The sequence below is a fragment of the Alosa sapidissima genome, chromosome 12 (assembly GCF_018492685.1).
Source record: "Alosa sapidissima isolate fAloSap1 chromosome 12, fAloSap1.pri, whole genome shotgun sequence".
Lineage (NCBI taxonomy): Eukaryota > Metazoa > Chordata > Actinopteri > Clupeiformes > Clupeidae > Alosa > Alosa sapidissima.
This window is the reverse complement of record NC_055968.1, coordinates 27,349,197-27,376,416: the sequence shown is the minus strand read 5'-3', so window position 1 is coordinate 27,376,416 and position 27,220 is coordinate 27,349,197. Positions and strand designations below refer to the sequence as shown.

Below are 27,220 nucleotides of genomic sequence, written 5' to 3'. Positions count from 1 at the left end.
TTGAAAGAAATGTTGAAGTCACATTCATATCTAGTTTGCTGCATGCATGTTACAAGGACACTGGGCCATGTCATGTAAGGGACATGGTACTGCAAAAAAACGGAAACATAGTCTACATTCCAGAACCACTCAACTTTATTAATGTATAGTGAATAAATGTTACACTACTGTGCACAGCCTGACATGACGATGCTAGCACGTTAGCAGCGGTTAGCTAATTATGCTAACGTTAGTTATCTACAAGTCTCCTCCAAGTGACAATCATATTATACACAATGCTGGCAATGCTGAGAACAATTAGCATCCTCGTTTATCCTACTTACATTGAGTTGACTGTGTGGCTTAATCCACAGATGTGGTAAAGCACTGTTTCGTTATGGTTTGCTAAGGAGTAACCCATTGCTTGAAATAGTGGAGAGCTGGGTGTCAAATCTTCGCATTGTATCGCGGAGTGATTTATTATTAGCTGTGCTGAGTCTGAGTTGAAATGTCCAGGGATATTCCAACTCATGGAACGTCTCTCGGCCAATCAGAAACAAATAAATAGTTCCATAGAACCCAATTGTTGTATTTATACTACAAGTCATAGTCAGTATAAATTTAAGCAATATAGCACTCGTGATCGTGGGATTGGTCATGGATATTCCCACGGCTGTTGTTGCCTGCGCCACTCGGACTCCGGCCTCGTGGCTACGGCCGAACAACACCCGTGGGAATATCCATGACCAATCAGAAACAACAATTGGGTTCTATGGAACTATTTATTTGTTTCTGATTGGCCGAGAGACGTTCCATGAGTTGGAATATTCCTGGACATTTCAACTCAGACTCAGCACAGCTAATAATAAATCACTCCGCGATACAATGCGAAGATTTGACACCCAGAGAGAATGATTATAATGTCAAAATGCAGCAACAGCATCTTATATAAGGATGATACTTTTTGGGTCCTCTCAGTCTCCATTATACAGCAGATCTAACTTGAACGTTATGCTACTCGTGTTAATTGGGAACGGGAACGAGAGGGAGAGGGTGGAAGTTTCCAGCTGGCTTGTCATTGTTGGTAATTGATTTCACCTTTTTAATATAAGAAACGTTTAAAAGGAAATCATGAAAACAAAACAACAAAAACAACACAAGGAGATTGCGGAAGTATCCGGTTCACAGGCTACTGTCCATTTATAGGCCTAAAATGTGAGGGCACGTTGACATAGGCTGCACACACGCACTGTGATTTGGACTGTGATAGAATATTAAGTGTGGTCTTTGCCTTTGTGTAATGGAGCACATTATAGCACATGATAGGCTATGCCAATTGAATTTGAATTGCATTTGAAGTGAAGTGTCCCTCATTTGGGTTTGGGGAAGTGAATTGCATTTGAAGTGAAGTGTCCCTCATTTGGGGTTGGGGAAGTTGGCAACCCTATTGTAGATGCATGTCCTTGTCCCTGTTCCTTTTCACTGCATGACACAAATAGTGTGGCACAAAACTGGGCTCTTTGAGGTGTACGCACTAATCGTGGCTTTGAACCTACCCTGTCTGTGAGGGCCGCCTGCTTGACAAGCAGCTGGTCACGGTCAGCTCGAGTCTGGGACAGCAGGTCTTTGAGGGCCCGGTTCTCCTCCTGTACTGAAACCTCAGCTCCACCCATGCTGGTTGCTGTGGACAGAGAAATGAAAGGACGAGACAAATGTTATGGGATGAAGGAATATGACAATGCCAAGAGCAGTGGACTTGCAGCAGCTTGAATTCAGGTATTTCAGATGGTGTATACTATTACTGTACGCAATTCTGAAAAATGAGAGCACTCTAACCCAATATAGCTGTCGTTGAAAAATATTTTCAAATTTCAAAAGGCCCTCCATTTCTTCCACCTCCACTACATCTAATGCGATACTGGTTGGACACAGCTTAGACAAAAGCCATATTGATTGCACCTATCCAGTTTAGTCACAGGTCAGCAGCACATGTGACATACAAGGTGGGGAAAGAGATCTCAGATGGACCTCTGACCCCTAGTGGTTACATGCTGTGAGTGATGAGCCTGTGGTATCCCTGCCCTCTGAATGCACACTTTACATTCCTCATCCAATTAAGGAGGGACTGGAGAGAGACTGCTAATGATTACATTTAATGTAAACGGAGGTGAAGGCATTTACTGATTTATAATGGTATAGGTTAGAGTAGTAGGGCCTACTCTGCCGTTGTATTTGAGTTACTAGAACCATTCCTTGAATTTCCTTTGCTGTGTTTAATATACGAAGTGATAAGCAAAAATGGCTAAAATGGCTCCAACATTACTTTCTTACATCCTCCTTAGACGAGAGATTGGATTGAGGACCTCTGCTTTTATTTCAGAGATCTCACGTTTCTCTTCTAGTGTTTGCGAACGAAGAGGATTACATCATTGACACTGGGCCTCGAATTCTCAGACAGTGATAATGGTTTAAAAGGGAGAAAATATACATTGATTTACCTGCGGGAGAGTCGCTCAGGTTTCTGGTGACAATCTGTCGGATGCGCACAGGGACTGGTGCAGCGGTGGAACCCAGTTCTTCCCCCCAAATGGTGAGTGCCCTCTCTTCTGCACTGACATCCAGGAGGGAGTCTTCTAGCTTCTATAATCACAGTATTCACCATCGCCACCAGAACACACAAATGGGTACAACTGTAGGCTAAGGTAAATTAGCATAAAAGCATATAGATATATGGACCAATTTGTTCCAGAAATGCGCTCGCAGAGAGGCCTTTGCACACACGAAATAAAGATAATTTTGGTCTGAGACTCAGACTCATTCATTTAAAATGCAACCTCACTCACAAATGAAGAAGCACAAGCATTTGCCATATCGGTCACTACAGACCTGCTAGCCTACCAATTAAACTTAATAAGCGTCCGACACTTTTAAATATTACATAAAACCTATCCTCTTTCCTCTGGATGGGAGGTGACGGCGCTGATTAGTAGCGTTGTTTTGCATGACATTTTAAATCGACACAACACACTTTCAAGCCAAGTTCTCCATTACAATACCTGAATCACGGCCTCAAGTCCAGGAGACTGCGGCCTTTCTTCCCCTTGAGAATTCATCGAAGAATTTCTTGATCCAAATCTTCGTTAATGTAGGCTGAACTAGTGGTTTCCTTACAAACTATCGTTCATACCACAAATACAACTACAAATCACTTCTTACAACTTGTTGAGGCATGCAAATTCATGATATCAGTTTCACATGCAATGCAAAATCCTTTTCTCACTTAAAATACACTTCCTGAATTTCATTGCAATAATAAAATGTTTTTATGCAATGGTTTGTAAAGTTTACTCCCTGACCAAAGGACTTTTCGGAGACTCCAATCACAGCACGGCGCGAGGCATATCCCAGAAAAAGTTGCTGTGGAAACCGGACGCTCCCGGGCCGTTGACATGGAAATAGAATGCAAGCTTATTTCCATGGCTACACTGACGCCTGGGGCTGATGGTTTGTTTGGCTGTTGAGTGGTCACCTGCACCTTAGTTTACAAATTTCTTGCAGGGTCTGTTTTAGTAGACACCCTGAGTGCTGGTTAATGATCAATTACATTAACCAGGCGGGAGCCTCGGCAATATAGCGGGAGACAAATGTCTTGGGCTGTGTTAATATACAAGTATATAGGCCTTCTGTAAATATTTAGATATGTTCATGTTCACTTAAAAAATGGATAGATAGATAAGGGCCTACTTTAGGCTATCCAAGGGAAATTAAGCTGTTAGGCTACAGCAGCAATTTATATTATTAACATGTATCACACACATACAAGTTAAAAATAAAAATACATTTGAAGTCTCTGTGCAATTGATGGTAAACTGTGCAATGTCTCGCAATATTCTCCTCTCAGGGCAAATCATTTGAAACATTTTACAAGAAAAGTGAGCAAAAAAATGAAAAACATTGCCAGAGCCATTATTTCACAAGCACGATTTAATCATCTGTGAAAGGCACACAATTGAGTTTTACTAGATTCCTGAGGATGACAAAACACCTCTCACCTACCATCATCATAGAAACATCTTGTTTTAAAGCACTTTAAAATACTTTAAATGAACAAAGAAACATCAAAGGTAAATGTACAACTATTAAAAAACATAATAAAATAGCACCTAATACTGCCGCCTGAACTGCGAGGTATCCCCCCACACACACACACACACACATCTCCCAAACTGCCTGCAGGTGTACAAATCCAGTGTACAAGCTGTATCCTGAGGTGTATCCAATGTATCCTGACCACAGTGTGTGTGTGTTTGTGTTTGTGTGTGTGTTTGTGTGTGAGTGTGTGTTTGTGTGTGAGAGAGAGAGAGAGAGAGAGACAGAGAGAGAGTGAGAGTGCGTGTGTGTATGTGTGTGTGTGTGTGTGTGTTTGTGCTAAGTCTCTTCTGGAAAGGGTTCTGTCCATAGTGTAGGGTCAAGGAAAATGGAGCAGCTTCTACTGTAGTGCCAGAGCCGAGGCAGAAAGGTCTCCACCCTCCAGGTGTTGGAGCCTCGGTTATACACCTCCACCTCCACCCCGTAGTCCCCTTCCATGCCCTTCCAGTGGCCTCCGGTGACGTAGAGCTTCCCTCCTACCGCCACCAGCCCCCCATTCTCATGGAGGGTGTGAAGAAACTGGACCTAAGGGGGTAGACACCGTAGTGTTAAGTACACTGAGAACTAGTGCCATATGCCAGTGGCCAAAATTAACCCACTTAAATGCCACTGGCACTGGCAGCATGAACATGAATATATTAATCTTTGTTGCCTGAGCTGAGGGCAACCTCCTAACGTCATTAAAGGTCAATACAAGACATGCAGACTCTACGTCACCGAATGCTTACCAATGCCGGCCATCATCCATCATACCCACAAGACAGGGTCTAATTATAACCTGCTATGAAAACTCCGTCAGATGACCTAGTTAGATAATAACAGGAGGAGGGCAGACAGTAATAAAACAAGAGGTGCATCACCTTCTGCCACATGTTGGCCTCTGGGTCATAGAGATAGACTTTCTTGGTGTTGTCTGCGATGAGGTAAATCATACCATCCACAGACACCGAGAGAGGAGAGGAGAGGTACTTGGGGATGAAGGGAGAACAGATGATGCTCCAGCCATCTGTAGAATGGCGAGGGGGAAAAAAAAGTATCTCAGATTCTCTGAGCTTCATATTTTATGGTGTTTACAACGCAACCCCTAACACAGTGTTTCTGCTGTCCATGGCTGTCAGTGTTATCTTGCACCTTTGACATTTAGATAGAAGTCGCTATATCCATCCCTTTCAAGAGAGTTCCATTATCAGCATCATAGTTGGCCCCACAAGGCTTCCGTTTTAACATTCCATATGTTATCTTAATGCAGAGGAAGTAGATTGGGAACCAAATAGAATGTTCAAGCATTGTTTTTGTTTTTATGGTTGAAAGGGTCTATAATCCATCATCCTAACATCAACAACACCACATAAATAACATGTGACAGAATAACCTGGAACATATTGATTTCATCAAGTTGTGTAATATGTTGCTATAAATGTTGTAGTCGTAGGGGAAACTATGATGACACATGTGGTACCCCCTCCCTATTTTTGGCATGCAGTATTACCTATGACAGGGTTGTAGCACTGCAGCGTCAATGCATTGTATTTCACGGCACAGGAGCCAATGATGTATAGCTTTCCAAGGCAGCCAGTGGCACTGAAATTGGTGACATATCTCAGTGCTGGCGTTATGGAGGCCCAGCTGTTGCTATATGGGTCATAATGTTCGACCTCGACAACATCCATGGTGGTGCCTGGAAACAAAGAAAGGAAACATTTTTAATAGCAGAGCTGATTGAGGCCGCAGCAGGGACACAGACTAATGCTCACAGTGGAGTCCCAAACTTTGCTAGATTCCTGCCCAAGAAACTGCTCGCAGTGGTCAATATGCAGATCTTGGAGAAGCCTTTTTTCCTCTCCCATACAAATGCACAGGCAATAACAAAATCTGAATGCATCTGACCACAAAACCTGACATTTTTCTTTGTTTAAACAAAATCCTCTCTTAGAGGGGGCTTATACAGGGCTCTGAGCTGGCCGTGGTACACGCTTAAATCAAAATCTGTCTTCTCAGAAGTCACTCAAGGTTCAGGATTGACAAGCCTCAGGGCTTAAATAAAAAAAACCTGCCTCTTTAGAAGTCGCTCAGGGCCTCAGGAGAAGTAGGTATTTGGCCTGTCCTGGCTACCGCTTTGGAGCACATTAAACCAGACCGGCCTGAAAGCTTTTCCATTCGACTGGCCCATCGGCTCTGTGTGGAAGGGACCATATTTATTTTCTTACCTCCGATGACATAGATTTCTCCGTTGAGTGCGGCCGAGGTGTGGTTAGTCCTGGGCCGGAGCATTGGAGCTACCGTAACCCACTTCCCCTCGCGAGTGATGTACTTCCAGGTCTCCGTGGTTGACCAGGTGTTCGACTGCGACCCGCGTGACCCTCCTGTGGGGGGACAGAAGAATATCAATCTCGAGAAAGAGTTTTTAAAGATAACAAAGACTAAGATATTTGTAAATATATATTGATCTAATTACAGTCACAGTCAACCAAGACATGAAAAAAATAGCAACTTTTCTTTTCTCCAGACCTCACATTCTATAATTGTAGCGCACTCAATTTTTCTGGTTACATCTGCCTTCAATTGTTCAAGTAAACGCGGGTGGTCGCTGGGTTTTTCACTTTTCCAGGTCATGGTTAATCTTCATCATGTTATCTGTTATGTGGCATTTCTATGCATTCTAAAAAAAAAAACCTCAGTCTCGTTTGAAATTCCCAATGGGAGTGCTACTTAGGCAGAAGTGGGATCTTTGTGAGCCTCTCCAAATCCTTGGTTAGAGCGGCTGTTCCATTCACCAAAACACCCCTAAAATGTGTGTATGGGGCGTTCATGATTCCCTCTGATCCTCTCTCAAAAAAGCATGGGCTCCACCAAAGGCCTGAGCTCAACATCGGATTTGTCTCTGTTTGCTTAAGTAAAAATAGCACTCATCTTTCGACACATATCTTGGAGAGATGAGAGATCAGTGAAAGCTGTTGCCTTTATGCTTCACTCCAGCCTCTGTTTCTTTTATTTGGTTACTTTTTTTTTTTTTTAAGTGCGGTGGTTTTTGAAGTGCAGAGAAAAGGAAATGATACAGCAGAGATCGGGACCCACCTGTGACATAAACGTCGTTGTTTAAGGATACCACAGAATAGCCCCACTTGTTGTAGTTAGGGAAGTCAGGAAGCTGGTTCCATTTGCCTACAAGAATAAAATGATATAATGCATATGCTGTTTGGATGCATCTTTATCAAATAGAAAAAGAAAGAGATACAGTTTGCGACTTTGATGCAATACACTTTTTTGCCAAATTCAGCTAAATGCTCCATACAGTCCTCTAGCTCTCCATGAAGCTCTCCTAGCACTGCAAATGGGAAACAAACATAGCGGCTCAGACAAAGCCATAAAGAACGCCACGCCAATCAACACATTGCTTCAGGAGCATGAAGGGATAATATCAACAATATCAACAACCTTTTACCCGCACCACAGGGTTGCATTTTAAGAAATGGCCTAGACAGAGTGTTACAGTCTGCCATCTTTCTCATTTAACATGTATTTATTTATTTCTGCTCATACCCTCCTTTGTGTCATAGTATGCACAGTTGTGGGGAGGCAAAATGGGGTTCCTGTCGTCGTCCTCCTCTTCATCCTCATCATCCGTGTCATCCAGCGAGCGACCTCCCACCACAAACAGAACTTCCTGGAGATTGTGCTGGTTGATTCGCGAGAGTCTCTCCTCAGAACCACCTGGCTTCAGGTCCAGTTTCTACCAGGACGCACATAGAGGAAGCAGAGTGAGTTTGACACAAGCACAGAGTAGTGGCTAAGGCCAGCATGCAGTAGCCTGAAAAGTTGTGGGTTTAATTCCCGGCTTCCTCTGCTGTGCCCTTGGGCATTTAACCCCGATTTGCTCTGGGGAGAATGGCCCTTGTAATATAATTCACATATGTTAAGTTGCTTTGGATAAAAGCGTCTGCCAAATTAATAAATGTAAAAAAGAGTGGATTTACTGTAAGGGAATAACTCTAGTATTTTGACCCAACCTTTACGATGTATGATAAATGATGTGTTATAGTGCCTTCATCATATACATGGGAAAGGAAGGAGAGCAGTTTGATCCCAGGTAAGTGGTATGGGAACCTACACTGACTGATAGTATGCTGACTAACCTCCTTATAAGCAGTCTCTATAAGGTCCTTGCAGGCTGGTGAGTCCTGAATAAGACTGTCTTTCAGCAGGGTCTCGGTAAAGTAGGCCTCCGGTAACAATGAGAGTCTAGCCAGACCCAGCAGTTCTGGTAGGTGACAGAGTCGGGCCGCCACGTCATGCCTGACCCAAGTGAGCACCGCTTGGACACAGGATCGCTCGTCTCTGAGCTGCAGTCCCTCGTCCTTCAGGCACACCGCAAGCTTCCTTTTCTCCAGCAGCTGGAACTCCTCTCCGTGCTGCACGGCCTCAAAGTTCTCCAGCAGGAAGGCCCAGGCTTTTGCCACCACCTCGGGGCAGCCGTGGATGTCGCCAAACTCCAAGATGCCCAGGCAGTTGCTGGCGTCCATCTGGTGCTGCAGGTAGCGGCTGCACACCGCCCGCACCGTCTGGAACTGCAGCCGGCTGGACGTCTGGATCAGGCCCTCCACGTTGCCCTGGTTGATGGTCAGCTTGCCCGTGTAGGCGAAGTCCAGCAGGGTGGCTAGGATGTCGGGGTCGACGTCGCTGAGCTCCACGCGCGCTGCAATGCTCTCCACAAAGTCGCCCGAGAACATGGATTGGAAGTAAAGGCTGCAGAGGGCCAGAATGCCGCGGTGGCAGGGGAAGTCGCGGCCGCCCGCGCTCAGCGTGACGTCCACCAGCTTGGGCTGCGAGCAGAGGGAGCGCAGGCCATCCAGGATGCTCTGCGGGTGTGAGGAGAGGCAGAAGTCCAGGTCGTCCACGTTGCGCACCATGATGACAAGCACCAACGTTTCACGCTCTCTTTTCCAAAAACGCCTCCTACAACCACCTCTTTGCCCCCCTCTTCTCAACAGCTGAGTTTTCTATTTACCTACAGGAGACAGGAATGAAAGAGAAGACACACACACACACACATACAGAATATTCTCAGACACATCCTAATCCCTAGGCTATCATCCATCATCATGGCTCCAGGGTATTAGCATAGCTGTGCGAGGGGACTGCTGTTGCCTTGAGGCCCCACAGCCCTGTGTCTCTGATCATGAGCGATTCATAAAGGGGAAGCACTTCAAAAATAGGCTAGATCCGTGAGAATTAAGTCATGGTAGCATACCAATATGGGTCAAATTAAAGACCAGCTTTCTGAAAACAGGTGCTTGCCAAAGGCAGTTTGACTGTTTGGGGCTTACTGGAAGAATATGATACTCAGGGCTGAGTTTCTCAACATTTACTGAAAGAGCATTAACAATGACTTCCTGTCCCAGGGGTGCTGTTCAAGACTGTTGGTTTGCGGTATTAAGAAATGATTGCTAACAAGAACACTCATCAAAATCAGGAGGAAAAAGTATCGGCGAGAGAGTTCCGACTTCCTCAGTCGTTTGATACAACTATGATTGATGAACAGCAGTGATTGAAAAACCTCAGAATCTCTCTGATGTCCTCGGAACAGTGGTCTGTGGTCAACTTTCTTGGAAGGTTTCAGGCCTATGACAAAAGGAAAAAGGAAAACACAGCACATTTTACATATAAATAATGTCACGTTCATTGTTTACATAACTGAGACCTTACCCCAACAGAGTGTAGTGTGAGGAAGCGTCTTGTGTAAGTGATCTAACCACCATGTGAAGTCCTGTTTACTTAGCAGTGAGTCCCGTTTTGAGCTACGCTCTGCATGCAGTTCACCCTCTCCACTCTGAGAGACAATTGGAAAATCCCACTCGATCGTTAAGCCACATACCTGGGAGGAGAGAAGAGGGAGTAGTCACACATAGTTCGCCTGAGGAAACACAGTAGCACAATGGCTAGTTGAGACAGTGCGAGATCAGTAGCACTGAAAGCAACGAGGGCATTTGCAGAGTCACTGGTGTAGTCTGCTTGTCTTTCAGCTGGCTATTTTTAGGCCCCAACATTGGATGGGCGACCAGACTCAGATTCCATACAACACCCCCCACTAACACACACAAACACATGCACACATTCACACACACACTCGCTCACCCCCACCTCTCACCTGCTCTTAAAGGCACATGCCCATTCACGACTAATCGTAGTGAAAGCACTAGAGATGCATCATGAAATCATTACATGAAATCAAACACACACTTATAGAGAAGATTACTTTAAAGGGGCAACTGGTCAATTGCCAATCACATTCTTATAGATGGCAATGCTATTTAATCAATAATAGAGGAAGTTTTATTTTAATAATGAATGTTGTAAGTTGTCAGTTGAGCATATTAATGTTTGATATTAACAACATAATAATCAAATCATATAGAAAACATCTCATCATGACAATTCATCATCTAAAACCTTTCATTCCAGTTTTTATTGTCAATTTGACCTTTGACCTACATTTGCTTCAAAATCTAAGAGATCAACATATTAGTTATTGTGGAAAGATATAGCAAAATAGATACAAATTGACACCAAAATAATGTCAAAAAAACATACTTATTTTCAGGTAGTCCATGAAGGAAATGCAGTAATAACTTATTTCAAGTGTTGGAAAAAAAATACACTCATGACTGCACAATCTCACTACTCAAAATATACTAAAGCTGTCAAGTCAATGTATACTAAAATTTGTACAAAAGTATCAAAAGATAGACAAACAAAGCCAACTACTCAAAGTCAAAAATTTCCGCTTCCTTCTCTTTCCAAAAGGCAAAACTGCGGTCAATGTACTTGCAGATCTCTTCATTACTGAAACTGGAAATGTCCATTCCTTTTTTCGACGTGGCCCCTTCATCTGGAGTTGGGGTCTGGACAATGACTTTAGGTACTGGCCTCCTCTCCACCTGCGGAGTCTTCTCCGGGCTGGGAAGCTCGGCCTGGCCAGACCCGGCGCCAAAAAACCTCACTTTGATGTCCTCAAATCCGTCCTTCCACTCCCGGTTCCCGGCCTCGATGTCTTGGACAACCGCCTTGTGGAAGTCACGGACCGTCTCCCAGGTGAAGCGGCCCACATGGTCAAACACCTCGAAGCAGAGCAGGTGTCTCATCTTCCGCTCATCCGCGGGCAAGTCCAGCTCCAGGATGTGGAAGTAGCCCAGCATGAAGAGGTCAAGGGTCAGGCTGTCGTAGCTCACTGGCGCACCATCCACGCGGGGAAGGAACTGCTCGGGCGAGTAGAGGGCCTGCTGCCGGTTGAGGCGCCGGATCTGGCGCGAGGGGACACTGGATATCATGCTCCGCCAGTTCCCCAGCATTTTGTTGATGGTGCTGCGCTGCTTGAAGAAGGTTCCCAGGGAGCCATAATCAATGCTCTTCTTCTGGGGTACCACCTCAGCGCTTGTTTTGCGGCTGACAGTCTTCTTTTCAGAAGCCTCGGGTAAGCTCAGCTTCCTCTCTGCTTCCCTGGTCTTCAGCGTCACGGTGTAGGCCGACTTCTTCCAGTGGCCCAGGAACAGCACCACGATCCGTTCCTTGCGCAAGCTGGTTGTTTCCATGACATCCACAACATTCTCGTTGTAATCTATGCCCGAGTCGTTGCCCGGGTCTGGCTCAGGCGATGGAGAGCTACACTTAGGTGGTTCCACCTCAACACTATTCTCTACAGGAACCTCCTGGATGGAGATGGTGGTCACGTCTTCCTCAACCCCCTGAGGTGTACAGACCTGGTTCTCGAAATTGGACTTCAGGTTGCGCACAGAGACGCCAAACTGGTGGATCTCATTCTCAATCTTCTCCCTGTGTCCCCTCTTGGTGGTCTGCATCTCGGAGAAGACCGTCACCAGGTCATTGTTGAACATCTTACAGTAGGGCTGGTCCGTCAGGTTGGTCATGAGCAGGGACATGCTCTTTACGATCCCCGATATCCGGTTGCACCACACGGGAAGCGACACTTGGCTCTGGAAGTTGCGGAACTGGGTGTTGACGCTGATGTTGACAATGGGCGCCGGCAGGATGTGCCGCAGCTCCTCGGCCAGGCGAGCCAGCTCCATCTCGTAGCCCTCACAGTTCCGCTGCATGGACACACTCTCGATCTGCCTCTCCAGGTAGATGAGGTCGTCTTCGGTCAGCATCTCTCCGAACGGCCCCAGGATGGCATTGTGGGAGTGGGAGTACCTCCAGCTATCCATCTTTGGGTACCTGTTCCCATTCTCCTGTAGAGAGAAAACAAGATGTTTGATTTTACTGATAAACCACCTGTGGCTTAGTTTTCTCAAGCCTTTGTTGATAGCGAACAACTTGCCATGTGTTACTGAATGGGGAGTGCATGGATCTCTGCCAAACTTGTAAATTGAGAGATCAGCTTAGAATTACAAGAGCAAGAGATCAAGTAAAACACACACCACCACACAAACATAAAGACACATTTTGATTATTTCATTTGGAATGACCAATACTGATTAAAACAACACAGCATCCAAATATTCACAAAGAGCCTGTTATGTTCCACCTGACAATACGAACATTGTCCTAATAGTCACAACCACAAGAATAAATTAATAGATAAATATATATGTTAAGGATAAAGATGGCATCGCCTTCTCCAAACTTGAAGACTGCCTATGATTGCTGACACAGAACAGTATTTATTTACTTAGAGTTCTTTTTACTCAGTCCAGCAATTTGCAAGCCTCTGACGCAGAGTCTGCGAACATGTCCTAGACTACCACAAAAACACACAGACACACACACAAGGCTAATTGAGAAACATTCATTTGTGCAAACTCGGCTTCACAAAACATTCATTTTTGCAGTTTCATAGTCGTTTTTTAATGTGAGTGAACACTAGACATCACCTTTCTTCTCTGGGCCTCGTCATCCAGGAGTCTGGCCTGCAGCTGCCTGACCATCACCTGCCGCTTCCACTCGGCGATTGGCCTCCCTCTCTCATCGTGCGTGGGCACCAGGGAGTCGATGTCGGACAGGTTGGCCTCCTCTGTGGGCAACACCACCATCTTGCTCTGCGATGGCCAAAGAGATAAAAAAAAAAGAACCTTGCATTGATTTACAGGTAATTGTGTCCTGAGGGAGGACCATGCAACACATATTGGGATGCAGATGTGAGGAGGGGAGGATAATTGATTACAGCTTGTCCGGTGAAGACCGCTGTCATGCCGGCGTGTTTGAGGCTAACAACGTGCTTCGTATCGCCAGGAAGCTTCTTCTCTGCTTCCGCTGGCTTGGTCAGTTGGAAGTTCCTCATGACTGTTTTAATGACAAGCAGGATGAAAAGAATTATTATTTGCCCCCCCCCCCCCTTCCCCTCCCCTCCCCCCCCCCCCCCCCACACACACACACTGCCACCACTCCTTCTTCATGTGTTTCCGATCATGTCCTAATCATATTTACACAGTGTGATTAAAGTGACTCATTTTCGGTCACTCATGAGGAGAATCACAGAGCGGCAGAAAAAAACAAAAAAAAGAAGCAGAAGAAGAAGAACATGATGAAGAACATGATGAATAAGCCTGTGACATCAGTTCCCAAAAACTTCAATCAGGCGGCAAGGACCGCTATGGCCTCCCTCACCAGAGCTGTTTATCTGGAGGTCGGTCTTCATCAGCGAGCTCACGCCACCACTCAGGCTCGGGGGAGATGGTCCTTTGGATGCCGCGGGGTGCCGGGCCTGGGGGGACTCTTCCATCTCTGGCTGCTGGAGAGAGGGGGGGGGGAGCGGCACACGAGTCATCATGGAAGGAGTCTGGGGTGGTTTGCTTTCAGTGGTTTTGTTGTGTTGAGTTTGGTTAAGCCATGACAACACAGGGTTATTTGTTTACATAAGCCTAAAGGGGCTGTGGCTTACATAACTCATTTTGGTCAGCCCAAGAGTTTAAAGATGTCTATTCTGTTCTGAGCAAAACAGATGATTTTGATCACAAAAGTGATCAGTGAGTGAATATTAGTAAATATGTGGGGGAAAGGGGTGTGTGTGAGACATCAAGTGATTTCAAGAGTAAGCAAACAACTCATTGATTGACAGATTAAATGAATATTGTACTGTGTAAGTGAATTACTGAGTTACTAACTAATATGTTTGTTTCAAAGCCAGTGTAAAGCTAACAAACATTAAATAATTTTTTTGTGCCAAATACTTAAATCTTCTGAATGAACACAAATATGGCCTGAACATCAGTGTGCTGAGTCATCAGTAGTAGACAGTAAGAGGGAAGAGGCACCTTCAGGCTGTCCATCTTTGGGCCGTTGCTGGGGGCTTCTTGGCGAGGGTGGCTAAGGTGACGGTAATAGTCCTCAGCACTGGGCTTCCAGGAAACACTCTGCCTTTCTCTCACTTCCCCCTCCTCGATTGGAAATGCCTCTTCAATAGGATTATCAGCGGTGGATGGCTGGAACACACATGGAATATACAGTTTTAAAGCTGCATCGCACAGATGTACGTTTAATTCAAGTTTTGCAGACGCAAACGCTTTGGAAAGGTCAAAGTGAATCTCTGTCGATTTCACTCAGAGTGTCCACTTCAAATCCATGTTCGATGTGCTAATAAGTACATGAGAGAGCAAAGAAAGGAACCGTTTTCTAATTATACTTAAATAAGTTCACTTTGAATCCTGCAAGCCAATCTCAATCATAAACACAGCACAGAGGTCAAGGGTCAAATGTTCTAAGGTAAAGAGGTGCTCCCACTAACATGCTCACACTTGAGCAATGCTAAGGCCACACTGAATGAAAATCTCATTTATCACACTTTGTATTTGTTTTTGGAAATCAGATTTATATTTGCATTTGTGTATTTGTATATTTGGTTTAAATATATATATATATTTTTATTTAATCTTTATGCTATCGTTTGTACATGGTGATAATGACCTTAGCATGTGGACAGAGGATTGAGAGGAGAGAAAAGAGAAAGAGAGAGAGAGAGATAAAGAGAGAGAGAAAGAGAGAGAGAGAGAGAGAGAAACTGGGAAACCTCTGTGAAATTGGCCAGATTTCACACTACCAGAGGGTGGATATAGGATATATGGAAACATTTAGATTCCCCTTAATGAACCTGTAATGTCCTAATGGACTCCATGCAGAGCATATATCAAATGTGGCTCTCCAAGGACATGTGAGAAGAAAAAATATGGACACATGCACACACACACACACACTCACACGCACACACATATGTGAGCGCGCACATACACACACACACACACGTATGTGAGCATGCATATACACACACACACACACACACACACACACACACACACACACAGGTACATAGTCAAAAGCACAGAAGCTAGTGCCTTAAAAAGGTACACATACAAGTGCACACACAGACATGAGTATGCACATTGACGCACACGGTGCGCAGGCACACACACACACACACACACACACACGGCAACATCAAAGGGAGCTGTGATATGCAGCAGTATGCCATTGTGCTTCGTCTCCACGAGGTGGTCCTTGCTATTTCCTCTGGCACGGTACTTTGATGTCGAACAGCACGAAATATGCTGTGACATGGTTTGGGCGCAGGGATAAACTTCCCAGAAGTTGTGTAATATATAAATAGATAAACAGTGGAAGGACACAAGGAGGGAGGGAGCGAGGGAGTGGAAGAAAGAAAGAAAGAAAGAAAGAAAGAAAGAGAGATAATGAATGAATGAAAGGGAAAATACTTTGCAGAGGGAAAAGAAATACCAAGAATACCTCCCTGACCTTTCCAGTTTTCTATCACTCTGTCCTCAAGGTATTTAAGCCAAAGAAGCATGTGTTGGTGAAAGTGTGCATAATTACGTGCAGTGGTCACTGTGGTGACATTTGGTTTGCATCAGCATCCCCCTGGCTCCTGATCACGCAGCAAGATGCTCCACGCCTACATCCCCTCCTCCAGGGCCCACCCAGCCTCTGATGGACAAAGCCCATGTGTGTGTGTGTGTGTGTGTGTGTGTGTGTGTGTGTGTGTGTGTGTGCGCGCTGAGTGTGTGTGTGCTATGAGTGTGTGTGTATGTGTGTGTGTTGGGTGGGTATGTGTGTGTGTGGGGGGGGTCCAAACCCTCCAACCCATCCCATTCCCCCTAAAAAAAATGACAGAGGAGCCAGGACACCCTGATGGATTCTCACCATTCACACGCACCCCAAAAACCTTTGAGGCAAGCAGTAATTGCAAGAGAAGCAAAAATCAAAGTCGAAAGAGAAGTGGCAAAAAAGACAGTCTCCCAACCATTGGGACATTAGGGCCTCAGATGAAAAAGACAGTCTGTTGTTTTTCAGCTGAGGGTAATTATTGGAGGGAAGAGTGAGAGCAATGATCCTCTTTCGTACCACGTCTTGAGCCCTCCAACATCAAAGCCCCCAGCCTGGGCTCCACATACTGCCTGGATTCCCCCAGCCGCTCCCCACCCCGGGCTGAGCTGACACTCCATCTTTCATTCGGAGGGACTGCTAAAGTTTGCTGTTGTTTTGGTTTATTGTGTGGTTACGCTAAATTTGCTGGCCCACTACTCGCGATGACAAGTGCCAGTGTTCTGCCCTCATCTAATAACAGTTAGATCTCCTCTCCTCAAGAATGACTTCATTTAAAAGAGCTTTCAGTGTTCATTCTGACCAACAGAACATACAGTGTATACACATTCATTCAATTAATGTAATCCTGCAAGCAACTGCGAAACCTTGAACCATGTTTGTTTTAATATTTGTAATATAAAATCATACACACCTAATAACACAAATCAAAAAGTCCACTAACTGTATTAAAGGCACATTTTAAAGTGCTTGATCAAACCTAATTGGTCTCGAGGAGGATTTAAAGTATCAGAAGCTAAGCAATAGCTCAGTGTAAAATGCATTCTTATAATGCACACTGGCATTTCACCTTCACTTTGATAAAACATGAATGTAAATCCTCTCACTAATAAACTCCTTATACATTCAGCCTTGAGTTATAGAGAAATATGCTTCGGTGTTAAATGGAGCCTGGTATTTGAAGGCACACTCTGAACTCCAAAGAGAGGGGGGGGGAAGATATATGTTGAAAGTGTCTGAATTTAAGAGGAGCTGGGTGAGAGTGTTTTGAGGAGTTGTCTAATCTCTCGCAGTTCATCAGCCTCTCGGTTGCGAGCCCCCAGTCTTTGATATGCACTCAGTTCCCCCCGCAAAGAGCAAAAAAATACCCCGACTGTTTGAATAACACAATAATGTTGAATCTCAGTCAATAAATTATTTCAAGGTCAGTTTTATGAGAATTCAAAAGGCCGACAAGAACTGGCAGAGTCCCAGGAAAGCAGTCTCCTTGAAAACTTTGATAAGCCAGCGTGGGTCCTGTTAAAAACCATGAGATGAATATCCTTGACCTGAGGACCCTAAGCATAGCGCAGAACTGCATCGGTTTATCATGTGATGAAATCGTGTGCTACCACGGAACACTTCAAAGGCACACATGCATTATGATGAAAAGTTGTTGAGATAACCAAACATTAATTACACATTAAAAACAATAAAACTATACTGGTGTTTAACATCTGGAATTCTCAGACTCAATTCTATAATACTATTCACAAAACCTACCCTTAAAAAGACAAATCCTAAATAATATTGTTGCTCAATCGAGGTCACTTTTCATCGAGAACACATAACACACCTGATTAGTCACATAACATCTTCCCAATGTTCTATCCAAAATACCGATCACTGTATATAAAAGGCCAACTATTTGTAGTTCACAAAAACCTAGACAAAATCATAAATGACCAGCCAACCAATCTCTGAAACCCACGCAAACCAACTACTACTTACGCAGCTCGTCCAAGTTCGATGCTCGCTGAAATCCAGTCAAGTTGTGACTGAGTGATGTGAAGCTGACACACAATCTGAAGATCAGAGTGAGCAACTCTGTTTCACACCAGCATCTCCTCCTGCTCACCCCACTGGCCTGTGGCCAAGAGCCAATAAACAATAAACTTCAGGACGATAGGAGCGTCCACTTAATAATTCAGACGAGGGGATTGGGTGGCCCGGCAATGTCACTAATGAAGAGAGCCATCCACCGGCCCCACATGCGAGTGACAAGCAAGTTGTCGCACGAAGGAGAAAAGGTATCAGCGGAAAAGGGCTGTCAAATAAGCCCCGAGCTGGACGAGACACCATATCCACGTTCATTTCAACGCTCCTTTTTTCCGCTTGCTGGCATCGAACACAGGCGTGCAGCTACTGTGTCACGCTCGCTCTGGCCCGCGCCGCGGCCAGCTGCGATCGCCAAGCACCAGGTGCCAGCGAACCAGAGACAAAAACAATTGAGAAAATAGATGGGTGTGTGTATGTGTGTGTGTGTGGGCAGGGGGTGAGAAATCTCAGAAACCAGAGGAAGTGCCAGTGGTCCACTCAGAGTGATAGGGGCCCAGAAGTCGGTCAACTCATCGCGCTAAGTGGAGAAACGCGAGTGTGACAGCTGCCACCCACATAGCTGCATCCCAGGCCTCATTAGCGGTGCTGACCCATCGTGCCACAGTTTTGGCAGGGCCAGGGCAGATGTTGTGACAGGGTTCAACCACTTCCACATGCTCCGTTTTCTGCCCTCAACCTTCCCACACTTCCCATAAGACCCCCCCCCCCCCCCCATACACAAATTAGCCAATGTCAGGCCTCATGCAAATGCAAGAGGAGCTAATGAACAGAGAGTTTGTGAGGGCCTATGAATGACCAACCATACGCTTGGAGAAAACATGGAGCTCTGGCCACAGTATACTACTGGTCTGGTTTAGCTGTGTGTGGAGCGTTCATACCGCTGTTTCCCAAAGATGACCAGCAATTCCAGTAAGATGTTAAAGTTTTATTGCACTCATTTAATGGCCACAGGGATGCTCATATTGGATTCACTCCCAACCTCCACCCCCTCCCACAAAAACCTAAAACATAAAAAAATAAAATCATCCTGTAATGCACGCATGCAACAATGTTTCCATTTTAGATTTTTTTTTTAGATTTTTTCTTTTCTTCTGAAAGCGCATAGCTAATTACTGTGGGTTTGGAGAAGGCACTCGGCATCTGAAGTAACATGAGCTTGTTTTAAGACCTGACTGGGGGAATTAACCAAAGGAAACCGTACCTCAGCTTTTATGACAGATGAGTGAGGCTCTAAGCCCTCACAAAGCTCCCTCTAGTGGCTATACAAATTGCAGTTTTTTTGCTTTCAGGCTCCTGCTTTGATTGTACCCAAAAAGCCACTCTCTTGGAGGTAGAAGCCATGGTCCTGAAACTAGACTATTTTTCTTGGGTTATGCCCACCCAAGGACCTTGGTGGACGCCACACCACCCTAAATTAGGCAAACCCAGCGGTCCAGCAGCACGCCTGTATTTACATGAAGCCGGCGCTCTGTAGTCCTGCCCAGGTGCTCGTAATGGGCCTGTAATGGATGTGAACGCCCACCTGACGCGGGTATCTCGTAGCAGCGGCATTTTGAAGACCAGATGGACTTCAGAGTCCCCCCCCCCCCTCCCCGAGAGAGTGAGGGGTGGAAGTCATAGAGACCTGTTGTAAAATAAACCCCAACATTGTTTGTTTGATCGCAGCTGTCTCCGTGGAGCGGCACTGGCCCTCGCGAAGCGCCTGGTTCGGCCCTGAAAAAAAAATAAAAAATAAAAAAGGAAGAAAGAAAGAGTGTGACCTCTTTGGGACTCGACCAAAACATGAGGAAATGCCTAGCACGCAACACTCTGGCCACTAGCCCGAGCAATCCATTAAAGGTGCCTTTTAGGAAATGAGAAGGGCTGGCTGCACGCATCCCAGCACTGAGGCACCCATGGAGCCCTGTGAACTACTTAGTGGTCTGTGAATATGTGACACTTAGCACGGGTAATTCTGACACATCGTTTTTTTCCCCCCCCTCCTCTTTTCAGCGGTGGCCTGCTGTTGCACTAGTCCAAAGATCCAGTGGCGCGCTGCTGCTGCTGCTACCCAAGTAGTGAATTATGTGTCGCTGGTGGGAACTTGGAAGGATCTGGAACAGAGAGGTTACCGTAGGGTCCTGGAACACTGAAACTGTAGAGGAAATCGTTAAGTGTTATCATCTGTTTCTGATCGTTTCATGTCATTAATCAAGCTCCCCTCCTCCCTCCTCACTCTGTTTCAAACTTCAAACACGAGAGCCTCCACTGGGTCTCTCATAAGGATGCTTTCCGCAGGCTTCGGTAAGTCAACTGGGGTCCAGTGGAAACAATCACGTAAATGCTATCACATTTAGTCAACAACCTGCTAAATGCCTCCAGGCTTGCACACGTACGTGGCCAAGCCACTAAAGACTCAACTGGAAAGAAAGAAAAAAAAAAAAAACACTCCACCTACACGACAAAGTCGCCACTCATTTCAGGCATGCTCTTGATGATGCCAACAAACATCCTGCTCTCGAACCACTCCAGAGGATCGGGTTACCAGCGGCAGGCGTAGGAACGGTGAAAACCCTGAAACTGAAGCCCCGGGATCTCATAACGGGCTCAGGCCCCGCGGCCCTCCACCTGAGCCCGTGGAGCCTGTAGGTAACTGATAGGCCCCGGGAGCACGACGCCTTCGCCAGCATCTGATGCTACACCGGGGCCCCGGCCGCTAATTAGCTCCTCCATTGTTGCGACAGCTCGAGTTATTTCGAGCGCCGAGATGGCTCGACTCCACTCCGGAGCTCACCGGCCCTTCATCATCATCACCGCTGCACCGCCCCAATCCCCCCCCCCCCCCACACACACACACACACACACAATCACCGCCACCCCTTAACCCCTCCCCACAGCCAGGCTCACTTCAAAGCATGAGCGCGAGGTGGCTCAATTATTTACGGGCTCCCCCTCGCGCTCAGAGGGTCGACAGCTGGCGTGTCTGAGGGCTCCGGCCGTGGCGACTGACGTGAACTTTTTGAGTGATGTAATGGGCCGAGACGGACGGAATGCGAAGAGGGACGCGTCTCCACTGGGTCGTGACGGAGGCGGTGGCCCTCTGTGGACACGCCACGCTAGACAGGACAGGCTTGCTGCTGATAGGTCTTTGACACACAGTGCTGTATGACACTGAAGTCCATGACCAGTGGCTTGGGGCAGGCGATTTACTGTATGCCTAAATGGCCCTGCCGCACATGGTGCCTTTAAGTAAGACTTTCCTACACTACATCAAAATAAATGGACCAGTGGACCACTATTTCTATAGAGAGCTGAGGCAGGTGTGACCAAACACGCCTGCTCCAAAATAAGACCAGCGACCTCTGAGGCACTGTTAGGTCACGCAGTTCCGTGGGTGATGAACTGTAAATTACAGTAATTGTGGAGTGTGGAGAGACACTCGTGGGACACACCAACAGGTCTTCTAGAATTCTCCCTATTCTGAGTTTGGAGGGAAAGCCTGGGCCGTGAGACCCGCAGGTATCGGTGTTTTGCTCCTGAAAGATTCATCAGCCATAATTACGGAGCATCTTGCTTACCCCACTAAACAAAAGAGTTGTCGTTCTAGGTCACTGACATCACCTGTCTGTCTGCACCCACACAAGCGCACAAACATGCAAACACACAAATGAACACACACAAACATTCACCACCATCCTATCTTGTATACATACATTGTGTATAACACACACAAAATGTTGCATAGATTTGCCTCTGTCCTGTTAAAAGTCAGCACATAAAAGAGAATAATGCTGCTACTGTTTGTCAAAAGCATAAAAAACATACATGTAACATAACTGTAGCATCATTTTGGAAGTAAGACTATTGCATCACTTCCCAAATGGCTGCTGGTAAGGTAGCCTTTTCTACAGTGTAGATGGTCATATGTCATGGAAACTTAGGTAAATTACACCACAATGCGAGTTTTGATTTGTTTTCTATTTACTGATGCCACAAATGTGGCAGGTTATACATGACAGTTAGCCTTTTTGTGGATTTGTTATTCAGTAATGGTCATTCAAAAACCATTACACCCTCTCATATTGGGTTCAGAAGTAAGACACCTCCTCTAAGATATATGAGGAAGGAATCTGTGAGGTAAACATTCTGCATATGGACAAGATTCTAAGTGGCACCCTGCCCCCTAAGGGCTGAGCTACACCAGGCACGTAACTGAAGCATTGCGTTCGCATTGCGTCTGCTGCAACAATTAGCTTCCACTATAATCAATGGAGGTAGCTACACCAGACGTGATAGCGGCGCGTACGTTCGAAAAAAATAGACCATTCATCTAAAATGGATTTTACGCGTCGCGAACGGAACGCTTCAGTTACGCGCCTGGTGTAGCTTCGCTGTAAAGGTTCCGCTTGCTGTTGTTGCAAAAGGACAAGTTAAAACCGTTTTTATGAGTAGAGCAGCAAAACAGCTTACCTCACCTCCAAAATAAATAAAATAAGAGCCCCGTTGTACGCCCCTCTCAAAGTGATTAGAGGCATCAATCAAAAGAAGTATGTGTGTGTGTGTGTGTGGGGGGGGGGGGGGGGGGTGTTAATCGGAAATTGATCCTTGAGAGAAAAGAAGACTAAGAGTGAAAAGAGGAGGAGGGATTGGGTGGGGTGGGTGCCAGTCTCAATTCTGTCTCTTTCTCTCTCTCTCTCTGTGCGTGTGTGTGTGTGTGTGTGTGCGTGTGTGTGTGTGTGTGTGTGTGTGTGTGTGTGTGTGTGTGTGATACTGGAAAAAGACTTAAAATCTTTAGAAAGGTTGAGACAAGAAAAATAGCTCTCCATATGTATCTTGTTTTCATGCATTTTCGCTGTCTATGAGGGAAAATACACTTCATATTTTTCCAAAGCAGATCTTCAACAGTGATTTGTAAGTGATTTATGAGTAATTGTAATCTGCCAGGCAGATTTCAGTCCGTATGCGACAAAGCAGCCATTTGACTACAAAACCTTAAGAAAATTATCAAGAACAACAGACAGAAAGATAAACACATAACTGCATCACCAAACTGACCACGATAATCACAGGTTATATTTTTTGTGGATCCCTAATACTAACAAGGACAGTTCTGTATGTTACCAAAAGGACAACAGGTATGTGGTATTGTTGGTATTACACACATTTTAAAAGACATACTGTAGAGTATTTTACTAAACTAAAATGGTGAAATTGCGTGATTTCATAACATAAATCATGGTGTTGTTGTTATCATTCCCTACTGTTATTCATTTTTCAGAGTGTTTCCCATTCCACTATGATGTTGCTATTTATTTAACTCTCCCTTTTGAGATCACTTCAAAAGATCTCAGTTGGGCTCTGTTGTTGTTGTTGACTCAAAGAATAAACACACTGAGTGCAGACAAGAGCGTACTGGAACACAAAAGAGCCAGCATGCATACTTATCCAAATTTTAGTTGACTTGTCAAAGCATGAAAACAAATCCGTTAAGCCTACGCATGTCAGTCCAGCCCCTTGCTTTTAAACCTTCTGGCTAAACACGCTTGTTAAAGCTTGCAGAGATTCTCGTCCATGGTAACCTCTGGCACGACACTGTTGTGCTGTGTGGTGTTGTGAGAGATGTTGTTGGCTGATTTATTGGTGTGCGTGTGTGTGTGCCGTGTGTGTCTTACAATTCGCTCCGCGGCACGCAGGTAGTTGGCACAGTCGTAGTGGCCGTTGTAGTCGGCCAGGTCAGCTGCAGTGAAGCCGTCCACATCCCGCTCCGAGGGGCTAACCCTGCCCGCCAACAGGACCCTGCAGCACTGTGGGGAGGATGCCGGAAGGCATGAGGGAGCCATCACACTTAATAATCAATCCATCAATCAATCAACCATTCAACTAATAAACCAATCAATCAAAGTATATTTATAGGGATAAAGCAACTCAAGTATTTTCCCTGTCTCAAATTCATACATTATGGGGGAGAAGGAGGAGCAGGGATAGAAAAAAAGTAAAGGAGAAGGAGAAGAAGATGAAAAAGAAGAAGAAGAAGAAGAAGAAGAAGGACTCAGAAGGATAGAAGAACCAAGCCACCCATTCTGCACCACATGCCTACCTCCATCTCTCCATTCTCAGCAGCATCATGCAGGGGTGTCCCTCCCCAGTAGTCCTGGAGCACCTGGGCCCCCAGACGCAGGAGCCGCTCCAGGATCCTGTGGTGCCCGGCACTGGCAGCAAAATGCAGGGCTGTCGCCCCCTCTTTGTCCTGGCATGACAAGCTGATGTCTGTAAAGGTGGCCTGTAAAAGACATAAAGTACAGTCTTATTGACATTACATTACAGTATGTGTGTGTTAGATAGTTAGACTACCATAGTTAGATGTGTGTTAGTGTGTGTGTGTTGGGGGGTGTCGTGAGTGTGAGTGAGTATGTGTGTGTGTTAGATAGTTAGACTACCATAGTTAGATGTGTTAGTGTGTGTGTGTTGGGGGGTGTCGTGAGTGTGAGTGAGTATGTGTGTGTGTTAGATAGTTAGACTACCATAGTTAGATGTGTGTTAGATGTTAGACTAGCATGTGCTCATGTGGGACTGATACTCACTAGCCACACAACGAGAGCATGGTGGCCCATGTGGGCTGCAGCGTGCAGAGCACTCATGCCATCGTGTGCCCGCAGGTTAACGTCCGCCCCGCAATCCTTCACCAGGTACTCCACTATGTGCAGGTGCCCCTCCTGGCTAGCCAGGTAAAGAGGGGTGGCACCCATGCCAGTCTGACAATTCACACACCTGCATCACAGGTAAACATATATGTTTTGACCGGTTAGAAAAAAAGACGATAATATGGACTTTCATTTAAAGTTGTTTCAGCGTTACAGAAGACAGGCCATGGTGGGCTAGGGTCGGACCTGGTTTAGGGTGCAACAGCAGAAATCAACTGGAAAGAATTTCCCTGTCAGAGGATCCAAGGAATACATAATCTAAGGGCTCTTAATAAAGCCAGGACATACATACATACATACATACATACATACATACATATAAATATACATATGTATATGCTGCTCTCAGTCTTACAGATTTCATTCCAGACATTTCATTCGAAAGAGCGTGTATATTTTCCCACAATGTCCTAAACATTCTCTCAATCAACCTGTGTGGCCAGCAATGTGAGATTCTCTTTAATGATCCAATGGCAGTAAGGGTGGGTTCTGGAGGACTCAAGAATGCTTAATTAAATAAACCCCATCTGGTGCTCTTCCTACTGCAAAAAATAGGACCTGTGCTTTCACCTGACTGTGTTTGGACTAAAGTTGAAAAGTATATCCTCTGCAGAACACATTAATATCATGTTTGTAGGGATCAAAATGCGGTTAAAAACAGTCTGAGGTGAAGCCACAGTACCCTGGATGACCCAGTATGTTCAGTCATACTTTAGCCACATGTCCAAATCCCTGTCTGGCCACATGTTATACAACACACACACACACACAGTAAAATGAACAGTTTTGTTTTATTATATGAACTACTGACAACATTTCTCCCAAATTCCAAATACAAAATAGTCATTTAGACCATTTATTTTCAGAAAATGACAAAATAATGTAATTTAGGTCCAAGGTCAAAATAACAAATTCATATAAATGTATAAACAACACAATACTAATGTTTTAACTTAGGAAGAGTTCAGAAATCAATATTTGGTGGAGTAACCCTGTCAATCACAGCTTTCATGCGTCTTGGCATGCTTTCCACCAGTCTTTCACATTGCAGTTGGGTGACTTTCCAGGGGTTCAGGTCTGGAGATTGGGCGGGCCATAACAGGGTCTTGATTTGGAGGTCCTTCATCCACACCTTGATTGACTTAGCTGTGTGGCATGGAGCATTGTCCTGCTGGGAAAAAAACAATCCTCAGAGTTGGAGAACATTGTCAGAGCAGAAGGAAACAAGTTTTCTTCCAGGATAACCTTGTACAGTACGTGGCTTGATTCATTGCGTCCTTCGCAAGGATGAATCTGCCCGATTCCGGCCTTGCTGAAGCACCCCTAGATCATCATGATCCTCACAGTGGATGTAATTTCACAGTGGATGTAAGATACTGTGGCTTGTAGGCCTCTCCAGGTCTCCATCTAACCATTAGATGACCATGGGTTGGGAAAAGCTGAAAATTGGACTCATCAGAGAAGATGACCTTACTCCAGTCCTATATGGTCCAATCCTTATGGTATTTTGCAAACCCCAGCCTGGCTTTTCTTTGTTTCTCATTGATGAAGGGCTTTTTTCTAGTATTACACAACTTGAGCCCAGCCCCTAGGAGCCCGTTTCACTGTTTCAATGGCAAATGGCACTTCACCCCAGCTGCCATTTGCCATTCTTTTTGTAGGTCACTCGATGTCATCCTACGGTTGCTGAGTGACATTCAAATGAGTTGACAGCCATCCCGGTCAGTGGAGAGTTGATTGACGGCCATCCCAGTCAGTGGAGAGTGTTTTCGCCCCCCTGGCCGGTCTGTAGCTTTGTTTTCCCCAATGTCTGCTGCTTGACCTTGTTCTTATGAGCCACCATCTTAGAAATTTTAAGGATGAAGGCAAACTAAGGGCTGAGCTACAGTACACCAGGCGCGTAACTGAAGCGTTCCGTTCGCGTTGCGTCTGCTGCAACAATTAGCTTCCACTATAATCAATGGAAGTAGCTACACAAGATGTGATAGCGCCGCGTACGTTAAAAAAAAAATAGACCATTCATCTAAAATGGATTTTACGCATCGCGAACGGAACGCTTCAGTTACGCGCCTGGTGTAGCTTCGCTGTAACGCTCACTGTATCCCTTCTTTTCTTCACTTAAAAGTTTTTTTTTCAACTCTTTTGGCATAGTCAATAGTTATTTTTGGATTCCAATTGCTTTTGAGGTACTACTACTTTTGCCATACAGCTGGTCCTATTGCAAGAGGATAGTGATGACCACAGCAGTGGTTTTTATACTTTTCCTTGCTAAATAACATTTGGTTAACCTAATCAGTACCTCATTAAAACAAAACTCTCGCCAAAATGCAAGCTAGGGTCTTTTTGTGAATGTACCCGAGTCAAACTTTTTTTTTTTTTGTTTAAAAGCATAATTAAGACATAAGCGCCACTTTTAAGATTGACCATATTTTCCTTTTCGGGTCAAATGGCCTTTTGAAGTATAAGTATAA

The 27,220-nt window shown here is 45.2% G+C and overlaps 2 protein-coding genes across 10 annotated transcripts in view; both read right to left on the bottom strand.

The window, feature by feature from the left end:
• The window catches only part of crocc2 (ciliary rootlet coiled-coil, rootletin family member 2), a 69,412-nt gene extending 66,093 nt beyond the window's left edge, over positions 1-3,319 (bottom strand). Inside the window, exons 1-3 of the mRNA XM_042057149.1 lie at positions 3,036-3,319; positions 2,478-2,619; positions 1,536-1,660 (exon numbers count right to left, since the gene is read on the bottom strand). Coding sequence (XP_041913083.1) covers positions 1,536-1,660; positions 2,478-2,619; positions 3,036-3,092 — 324 coding nt within the window. The 5' untranslated portion in view covers positions 3,093-3,319. The remainder of the gene's footprint in view (positions 1-1,535; positions 1,661-2,477; positions 2,620-3,035) is intronic.
• A 624-nt stretch (positions 3,320-3,943) lies between these two features.
• Positions 3,944-27,220, bottom strand: part of LOC121677750 (kelch-like protein 30) — a 29,644-nt gene continuing 6,367 nt past the window's right edge. For 3 of the 9 annotated variants that reach the window (XM_042056684.1, XM_042056687.1, XM_042056688.1), the window contains exons 3-12: positions 24,630-24,816; positions 24,146-24,328; positions 23,721-23,852; positions 14,394-14,561; positions 13,747-13,870; positions 13,304-13,422; positions 13,014-13,178; positions 10,001-12,371; positions 9,683-9,747; positions 9,049-9,133 (exon numbers count right to left, since the gene is read on the bottom strand). In XM_042056684.1, coding sequence (XP_041912618.1) covers positions 10,887-12,371; positions 13,014-13,178; positions 13,304-13,422; positions 13,747-13,870; positions 14,394-14,561; positions 23,721-23,852; positions 24,146-24,328; positions 24,630-24,816 — 2,563 coding nt within the window. In that variant the 3' untranslated portion in view covers positions 9,049-9,133; positions 9,683-9,747; positions 10,001-10,886. The other 6 variants (XM_042056686.1, XM_042056689.1, XM_042056690.1 and 3 more) reach the window with 6 other exon arrangements.